Source organism: Hordeum vulgare, chromosome 1H (genome assembly GCF_904849725.1).
Source record: "Hordeum vulgare subsp. vulgare chromosome 1H, MorexV3_pseudomolecules_assembly, whole genome shotgun sequence".
Taxonomy (NCBI): domain Eukaryota; kingdom Viridiplantae; phylum Streptophyta; class Magnoliopsida; order Poales; family Poaceae; genus Hordeum; species Hordeum vulgare.
In genome coordinates, this window is record NC_058518.1 from 83807285 (window position 1) to 83817138 (window position 9854).

The window sequence follows — 9854 nt, forward strand, 5'->3', positions numbered from 1 at the left end:
ACGCCGGAGGTGATTGCAAAGCTGGACGCAGAATCGACCAAGAGGCAGAACCGGCGGGTGGAGGTGAAGAGGAAGGACGTCGCGGCCGCGTACGCCATCGAGCTCACTATGATGGAGGCCGCGCGGCAGAAGGACGATGCTCAAGAGAAGGAGGACATCGTCAGCAAAGCACACGCCCTCCTCATGATGGGGTTGTGCCGTCCGACGAACTTCACGGATGTGCCCGTCGGGCCGGCGAGCACCGGATCGTCGGTCGTCCGACATCCGCACTGCCCCTCCCTGATGTCGTCGACCACGCCATTGTCGCCTGGTTTCCCTCCGCCATGGTGCCAAGCCCAGACCCGTATGTCGGGATCGCCGGAAGTCAGCGTGATCGTACCGTCCATGCTGCGCTCCTCGTTCGTCATCGACCCCAACGTCACACCGGGGTCCTACACAGGTGGCCGCCCGTCCGTCGAGATGCAAAGGAAGCAAGCATGGTTGCCGTCTACGGCCACCATGCCATCGCCCCGCGTCCTGTTTGGCAAAATGCGAACACCGACGCCAACGGTTGAGGACCCTTTCTATGGACACTTCATGGAGAATGTTATCTTCGAGGGTCGTGGCGAGGCCTCTTGGACGGGTGGGCAGGGCGGGACCTTGGATCCGGGGGAGACCCAGAGTCAAGATGGTCACGGCGAGTACATGGCCGATGAAGACTTTGAGGCCGACCATGGTGACTCGTGGCATGAAGAAGATGACATATATTGCGAAGGTGATGAAGAAGAAGAGGACGGCATCGATATTGCGGGCAAGCCATTGTTCATCGACGAGATCGCCCAAAGAGTGGAAGATCAAATGAGAAAGAAGAGCATTGTACGGGATCATACACACAAGATGAGGACAAGTTGATTTGCGAAAGTTGGAAGGAGATTGGCCAAGATCCTAGAGTCGGTGCGCAACAAAAGGGAATTGTTTTTTGGACAAGAGTTCACAAAACATTCCATGAAAGAAATTTGTTTCCTCCCTACCAATTTACGAGCGATCGTAACATCAACTCGATTCAAAAGAGGTTGTTGTTCATCCAACAAGAATGCAACAAATATTGTGTCGCACTTGAGAGCGTTAAAGCACGTCACGTGAGTGGTCTTGGCATCGGGGACATGGTATGGCCTCTTCTCTTTCCTTTGCTACGGCCGTGCCTCGACCTCCTCTACGATTAATTGTGTTTACATGTCCAATTGGTGTTGATCATGTAGGCATTTCAATCTTTGGAAGCATTCAAGGCCCGCCACAATGACAAGCCATTCACTCTCATGCATTGTTAGCAAATCATCAAAAATTGCCCTAAGTTCAAGAATCAATACCGTGAGCTTCAAAGGAAGAGAGGCAAGAAGGCAGCCGCCTTGGCCGGAGGTGGAGATGGTGAGGCTTTGAAGAGGCCGAGGGGCAAGACCAACTCCAAGGTGGACGACAAGCATGATGCAGCATCGTATGCTTTGTATGAGACTTTGCATGGCATGATGTCTTAAAAGGAAGTGAGGGACAGAAAAAAGCGACAAGGCAAGGAGGAGCAAATGAAGCAATACATGAAGCTGCAAACAAAGAAGCTTGAGATGAAGGAGGCGGCCAAGAAGAGGAAGATCGACATGGAGGAGGCAGCCAGGCAGAGGCAGCTCAACATCGAGGAGGCGACCAGGCAGAGGCAGCTCAACATCGAGGAGGAGGCCAGGCAGAGGTAGCTCGACATCGAGGCCGCCAATGCCGCGGCCAGGCAGAGGCAGCTCGACATTGAGGCCGCCAATGCCGCGCCCAGGTAGAGGCAGCTCGACATCGAGGCAGCCAATGCCGCAACCAAAGCAAAGGAGGTGGCGCTGGCGATCATGAGCGTGGACTTGAGCAAGATGAGCGAGAAGACCAGGAGCTAGTTCGAGGCCCGGCAGAAAGAGATGTTCGACGTCGATGGCCTGAACTAGGGCGTGATCGGCTGTGGTCGTATTTTTTTTGGAGGTTGTCATGGTGAGTCGGCCGCTGGTTGTGTTGCCGGCAAAAAACCTATTCTTTTGGAGGCCGACTGTGTTGTCGGTTGCTGGCTGTGTAGCCGGCGAGGACGTGTAGGTTGGATGTGTTGCCGGCGTGATCTAGGACCGCTTGCATGAACTATGGACCGTGGCTATTTGAATGCTTGTGTTTCAAAATGAGGCGGACATGATGCGGCCAAGGATGCGTTCGCACGTTGGGCGTATGGCCACCGCATCCTAGAAATGGCCCACACACGACCCCAGCCGCCCCAAACGGACAGAATCCGGGCAAAACGGACGTCCGGATGGGGTCGCGCGCAGGAGTTGGCCTAATTTCGTCGGATGGTCCGGCAACATGCGTACGTGCAAGAATCTGACCCACATGCCATGTATACCCTCTCTCTCTCTCTCTTACTCCACTTACCCCTTCATGGATGGACCTATATACATATTGCTTCCCTTGTGATTCATATTATTTTCATTTGTGTTCTTCGTGTTCCTTCGCAATTCCACCTCTGATTCTTGAAGATGGGGTCACTTATATGATTTGGCCTACATCGCTTCCTAAAGTCCGTATGCGAAGATAAATAGGGTAAAAAGGTTGAGCTTAACAACCTAAAAACCAGCTGTAAATGAGCGGCAACCCATCATCTTAAACTTCAATATTAAATTATTGTTTTTCGGCATGTTATTCTTATAAAGATGTCTATTATGCATTTTCACAAACAGAAAAATGAGACTTCTTTCAATTTGTTATATAGAGATTTATTTATTTTTTTAAAAACTGTCTGTTGGTAGTTTGGGCTTCCGCAAAATTCAGTTTTAGCCTCTGTTTGCAACGTCTTTTTTCCTTTAAATACCTTGTAAGAAATACAGACCACCATCCGTCGTATTCGTTTCTGTCTACAAATCACACTTGACCAGTAGGTTACACCCGTAAAAAAAAAATGTATTTGTTTACACCGATTCCAAGCCCGGCGTTACATATCCATGGGTTCGTTAGATAATCCAAACAAGGTTTGAAGATGTTACACCACAAATCGCGCTTGATGAGAACCGGTTCTCGATGATTCCGGTATCCAAACAACCCAGTTAGTGTAGAAGAGAGCTACTCCGTACAAGGATTGGCACATGGTACCCAAGTCTTCACATAAACAACTGAGCTGAAAAATCCAAGTAGTGGTACGCACGCATTGTTACTGATTCCGCACTAAAGATACCTTCCGATTCCTCTGGGCAAGTACTTGACCTTTTGATTGCAGAAATGAATGGAGTTCGGGTTGTATGGCATGGCACAGGTGACAGACAGGTGTTATGGTGTCAGATATCAAGTTCAGTTTAAACCAACTACTGAACTACTAGTGTCAAACAAAAGCTCGCAGCCAGAGACAGATGAAAATGCAATCGTTAATTAATTTAATACTCCTGCTAGGAACTTTAGTTTTGATGCCAACAACCAGTAGGCAACATTCTATTATGTATCAGTATCAGTAAATGTATTTATTGTTCCTTTGATGCTCTCGCTGAAATTGCTGAATTGCAACCAACCTTAACCAACCGTGAAATGCAGATGTTTCTCTTACAAACTAGATGGATGAAATTCCATGTACTATCTGAAGGTGACATAAAATGATCAGCCATCTAATCAACAAGTGGGTCAAACCCAGTTCATTTAGCATCTTTTGATTAGCCAAGCAATCAAAAGTTAAGTCCACTGACATATAGCTCTGTCCAGATTTTGCTACATTCTACTGACAGCCAGCACTCAGATGTTGCAATCAAGGTTCAAATTTATGCTTCCATGCATAACCCATAAACCCAAGGCCAGTCAATTACAGTTTTCATGAACCAAAGACATCACCAGATGACCATAATTATTTAGCATCCAGAAGAACCCATAAACTGAAAGGCAAGGCCAGAAAAGTAGGGTGACAAAAACTCAGCTCAGGTAGAGTTTATCCAGCAGTAGTACAGTACAATACAAGATTAAAATGGTGCCATATCTTTATACATAAAAGAACTAAACACGCTAAAGAAAACAAACCGACGTTTTCTCATGACGCTATCTAGCAGTTTCTGTAATCCACCCAGCCTCCTACAGTTATTAACACCTGAAAAGGCCTCGAGTCTCATCCTACACTTGCCCAGTCGAGATTTTATGACAGCTTTATCCAACCACCAGCCTTTCTACTTGACAGGAAAATTCTATGTTATGCTAGGAAGGTGTTGAAGGTACCAATCCAATCCAGGTTGAAAATGAATACACCGCTGTACCTTTAAACAATCTGGACGTAATCTGGTGTGTCGGACCTTGGACCGGCAATTGTCCGGTACACATACAATGTCTCGACCGGGCTATCATCCGGAAGTGACTCCACAGGGCATGTTCGTCCAGGATCGTTCATTATCTCCACGGTAAGGCGAGGCATCTTCTCTGCAAGCTGTCGGCATGCGCCCAGGGTCAATGAGCACGACGACATCCAAAGGGATCGCATTGTCTCCAGCTTGGCAGCATTTGCCAGCAACGGCTTATTTCCAAATGGGCAGTCCCTTATCTCCAGCTTCTTCAAGCTCTTGCAGCCAGAGAGGATATAATGAAGGCCAAGATCACTGTTCCCAGCAAAGGCGATTGACAGCATCTCTAGACGGTTACCGTTTGCACCGATTGATTTGAACACGAGATCTGTCAGAAGGCCAGACACAGAGAGGCGCCTAAGGCCCTTGCATGATTCCACAATGGCACTGAAGCCAGCATCAAGAGACTGCCGTGTGACGTAATCTGGAGTACGGGGCTCAAGGATGCATAACCGGAAACAAGTGAAGTTGGGTCGATTCTTCGCAATTGTAATGAGGGCCTCATTAGTCATCTGGCCGCAGAAGTAGAGAACTGACTCCAACATGGGGCAACTGGCAGAAACATCAACAAGGCCTCTTTCAGTCAATAAAACTTGCCCGGCACCAAAAGGTTCAGACGGGAAGACCCGCAGCTCTTGCAGTTTACTGCAAGAGCATGCCACGACAGCTAAACCATGGTCGCCAATTAGGTCCATCACCTGAAAAACACAGCTTAAACTTTTCAATGAAGCAAATATTAATGAAGAAAACATGGAAAGAGACATCGGTCATAATTCAGTTTTAAGAACTACACTGTTGTGGGGCAAGTAAATATCTTGTAGTGCTTGGCAAAGAACTGATAAGGGGCAGAAAACCATAGTTGTTTCTGTTCTATGCCAATACGGAGATCCTAGCTTACGTTCAAAGAGAGACATTATCAAGCATTCATGGCAATATTCACATAAGCAACGCGAGTGTATATTTGCAAAATAGCGTGGGCATTCAAGTTGATGTCTACTAAAAGCACAAGTAGCATACCCATAATTGCTGCAGATTCTTGCATCTGCCAATAAATTTTATTAGCTCGGGGCCTCGTACAGTAGCATAACTCAGATTAAGTGATGTGAGGCCTTCACATACACCGTAGAAAGCTGGCAGGTAATCTGGAACAGCATCCCAAGCCCCAGAGAGCCTTCTCAGGCTTTTACAACCTGCAAATACCGCTTCGAGCTTTGCAAAGAGATCTGAATGATACTCAGCAGAGAATTTGCCAGTTCCAAGTTCTACTAGTTGTGGAGCCTTACGAAGAAGGCTAGCAACCTTGTCAAGAGGGATAGCATTGTTGAGCTTCAGAGTCTTGAGGTTGCGACATCTGCTCACTAGCCGCTCAAGTACAGCGAAATTGACCTCCCCTTCTAAGCTTGAAAAGTTCAGAGTTTCCAGACAAGTAAAGGATTCCGGAAAGTAACTGAGCCAATGATTGGAACAATCCTCAATGTAGTTCTCTTGCAGGTCAAGTTCTCTTAAATTTCTGCAGCATGGAGAGCAGAAAGAAATTAGAACTTAAGGATAGGCGATGAACCATATCTGAAAAGAATGATGAAAGCGGAACAAGAGTTGCCCATTAATCCATTACCAACACTCCCATCAATTGAGAAACAAAGTCCATATGAGTATTTGGTGGAAGAATCAAGGCAATTTATGAGAAAATAACAAATAACTGCAGGTACACTTTTTTTTAGGGTTAACTGCAGGTAACCTTGGCTATGGCGTTACAAAGATCATGATAATGAAAATGGATACAGCAAATAAAACATTGTATTGCTTTATTCAGGGTTCAACTAATCTTTGGTCATGTTCTTAATCCAGTTATATCAGTGTTTTGTGTGCTCAGAAAACTTTGAAGCCAACATTTGCAGTAAATTAGTGTTATCTAGTATCTAGAGTCTCATGGAGATTGAGCTGTCTGGAACAAGTTATATGATTTACAAACCGAGGTGCTTCACAGAAACATCAGTGTAAAGCAGCATTAGCAAAAATCAGTCTTCAGCATATAAGGTTTGCTTTGCCTTTGAGGTTACAGCACCTATGTCCACTATTTGAGTGTCCTTTCTCATATTCTCAAGCATACTAGATCAACAGATTTAAGCTGGCCACAGCAGCAGCAAGAAGAGAATTACCGGATAAAGCACAAGCAAACCGATACAGACTGATGGAGCAATAAAAAAGCTAACAATAGAAACAAACTCAAATACTACAGTGCTCACAAAATGCAATCTTACGCAGGACACATCAACTTCAATAACATATAACAGCACACATCTAAAGTCTCCATGATTATCAGGCGGCAGTCCAGGAACTTATTTTAGATGCAAAATAAAGGTAAGTATCAGGTTTTTCCTGGCTGACAAGGACACTTGCTAAGATCTCCATTATTTGCAGCCTCGGGATATGATTAGCATGAGCTAGCTAGACTCTGCCATAAATTGGATCTAGAGCTGGGCCCCTCTCATCAGAGCCAACTACTTCCAAACCACAACATATTATTTTAGGAAAGAACAATAATATGAACTACCCAACTTAGATTCAATTATGTTAATTACAAACCTCATCCAAAACAAGATATTGAAGACTTCGTCAATTGTTGAATTCACACATGCCAAATTATTGAACAAGGAAAGTGCTTCTGACAAACTACATTGCAGTACCATGTCATTTCCTATCCAAATCATACAAACTGTGCACACTCACATCTATGTAGTCAAACTTTTCTTGGACGAAGACATGAGAAAAGCTCAAGGACAACTGAATAGTCGGTCCAAGAATTAACAGAGCACTCACAAGTGAATGTAACGTTTGTTTTTCACATAGAAAAGAATGTATCTGTACTCTCTTTCTCGAGGATAGTTGATAAACAGTACTGATTACAACAATCTACCAAGGTTCAGTCTAATGATTTGTTATGCATCTGCATATATGGCATTGGACTAGAATATAACCAATGCACATTCAGTTACTTCAGACTCTCTTATATGTTTGGGCAGGATAATACAGTATCAAAAACTAATCAAACATTAATACTTTCCTCTCACTCAAAACGATCGAAACAGTACTGGTTGTGCACATTAAGTACTAGTACGTACCAAATCCTTCAAGTTCCTATTTAAAAGGTATATGGATCTTATAAATACATACTTTCTGTCTAAGGGATTCCCGCAAGCTCAACTAATCGGACTACAAAGGAAGGTATCAAAGTTGCTTGTTTCACTAGTCCATTATATGCAGACACTATGAGCACGGGAGCAAATATCACATTCTCCCACTAAAAAAATATGATAGTTATATACAAGAATCTTCCTCCCAAAAAGGGAAAAACCACAGAAATGGGAATCCACGTCTTCGAAGCATGCTAAAGACATGTTTCTTTGGAATCTACAAGCTCAAATCAGGAGGGCAAGTCCACAAACACACGCGAACGTGACTGAAAAATGGAAAGGAGAACAATTCAAGCGAGATCTGGTGCATCAGGCTCATGACGTGGGGAAATGCATCTTTTTAAGTAAAAAAGGCGCATCTGGTTGGTTTTAATTAAACATGAAATAACTCCGTCCTTTTGGCAAAAAGAGAAAAAGGGATGCATCCATCATTGCAACACAAATAGATAGTATATATCGTCTGCCAATCCCACAGATCCGTTCACAAGAGATGATGCTGCCCTGCACACAATGCAATCAAGCATGGGCCAAAGCTTCTGGAGAACAAGGTGAAGGCTAGTTTGCAAATCACAGCTCAAAGCTTTGAAAGGCGTGACCCTCCTTTGACTAGCACAAGAACACACCTCAGCTTATCAGGAGAAAAATTAACAATAGCAGCTCCTTTGAATAGATCGAATCATTTCAGACTTAAACTAGGAATAGATCAAATCTTATCTGAAACTTGCACCTATTTCAAAGAACTATGAAATGAAGCGCGCACACACACACAAAAATCAGTTGTTTAGCTCAAAATCGTTCAACCATTTTGAGGAAAAAACAGAGAAAATGTAATCGTTTTAGCCGAGGCAAGAACTAGTTAGATCAGAAAAAACGAAAGCTCAAATCTGCAAGAGAAGGAAGCAAAGAACCACTAATCTTGACCGCCAGAATCGGCATCTCACCTGCAACCTTCGGTAATGGCGGCGAGCCCTGCGGTGCTGAACCCCTCGCAGGAGACGAGTCGCAGGACCTGGAAGTTCCTGAAGGAGGAGGCGATCATCTCGAGGCACTCGTCGGTGACGACCATGCGCTTGAAGCTGAGCTCCTCGAGCAGCGGCCAGCCTTCGGCGGCGGCGGCGACCCAGGGCGCGGCCTCGGCGCCCCAGGCGGGCGGGACGAGCCCGAAGTCCGCGAAGTGCGGCTTCCCCTTGACCTCGGCGGCGCGGACGGAGGGAAAGCGGTCGACGGCGTCTCGCGGGGCGGCGGCGTAGCAGTTGGCGACGGCGAGGCGGCGCCGGGAGCGGCGCTCGGCCCCGAGCCAGCCCTGGCAGACGGCCGCCGCGGCGCCGCGGTCGGCGGCGGCGGGGAGGAAGGAGAAGGCGTGCTCCAGGACCTCGTCCGGGAGCGAGTGCCACGGGGTCGCGGCGGCGGCGGGGCCGGCGCCGGCGCCGTCGCGCGCGCCGCCGCGGCCCATCGGGGCGGCGCGGGCCGTCGCGGGTGGCCCGGGCTGGGTGGCTACCCGGTGGCCGGGGCGGGCCGGTGGAGCGCGCGGTGAGGCGGCGGCGGCGGCGGCAGGGAGAGCATCTGGAGAGCGGGGGTGGAGAGAGAGAGAGAGGGGCTGCTGCTGGCTCTCTTCTGTGGTCTTCTCTCCTCCTCCCCTCCCCTCACCCCTCTCTCCCTCTCCTTCCCTTTGCTCCTTTTCTATTTCATTTCTGAGAGGAAGAGAGGATTTTTTTTTTTCCCTTTGCGAATGAGACTATGAGAGGGAGAGAAGCGGTGTTGTACTGTCGCTGTCCTTCTGTTTTCTTTCGTGTAGAGAGAGGAGATATCGTTTTTCTCTTTATTTTCTGTAATGATGGGTTCCAAATTTGTTTGTTTATCACTGTTTCAAGATTTATTTGCTTGTTTATCACTGTTTCAAGATTTATTTGCTTGTTTTGAGAGAGAAAATAAGTGTTTTTTTCCCTGGTCTTGTGTCTGTGTGCTGAGGAGCGTGGAGAGGGAATGAACAGTGATGGAACTGATGGTAGGATGGAGGCGCTTGGGTTTTTTTGGGATTTGGGACGTGGACACTGGATGCTGTGCGGAGTGGTTTGCAGCGTGTGCTCCTTTGGAACTACAGTAACAAATTCAAGGCCTCTTTCATTTGCAGAAAATTCAAAACGTAGGAATTGGATTTAGGGCCTCTTTGATTTGCAGGATTCTCAAAACAAAAAAATAGGAAAAATGCAGGAACAAAATGGCATGTTCTATAGTATCCTACAAGATTTGAAACAATGTTTGATAGCACACAAAAAACAAAGAAATTCTAAAAAAGATTTAAGTG

General features: G+C 46.4%; 1 protein-coding gene across 2 annotated transcripts; it reads right to left on the minus strand.

Moving 5' to 3' along the window:
- Window positions 1–3924: 3924 nt before the first annotated feature.
- On the minus strand, window positions 3925–9186 carry LOC123425454 (transport inhibitor response 1-like protein Os05g0150500). Of its 2 annotated transcripts, XM_045109169.1 has the most exons (4): window positions 8491–9002; window positions 5373–5865; window positions 4275–5053; window positions 3925–4187 (listed from the first exon to the last, which is right to left on the minus strand). In XM_045109169.1, exons 1-3 carry the CDS (start codon window positions 9000–9002, stop codon window positions 4277–4279), a joined length of 1782 nt encoding a protein of 593 aa, XP_044965104.1. In that variant the 3' UTR covers window positions 3925–4187; window positions 4275–4276. The 2 variants fall into 2 exon arrangements, with proteins under 2 accessions (XP_044965104.1, XP_044965096.1); XM_045109161.1 differs by having other exon boundaries at window positions 3925–5053; window positions 8491–9186.
- Window positions 9187–9854: the final 668 nt, after the last annotated feature.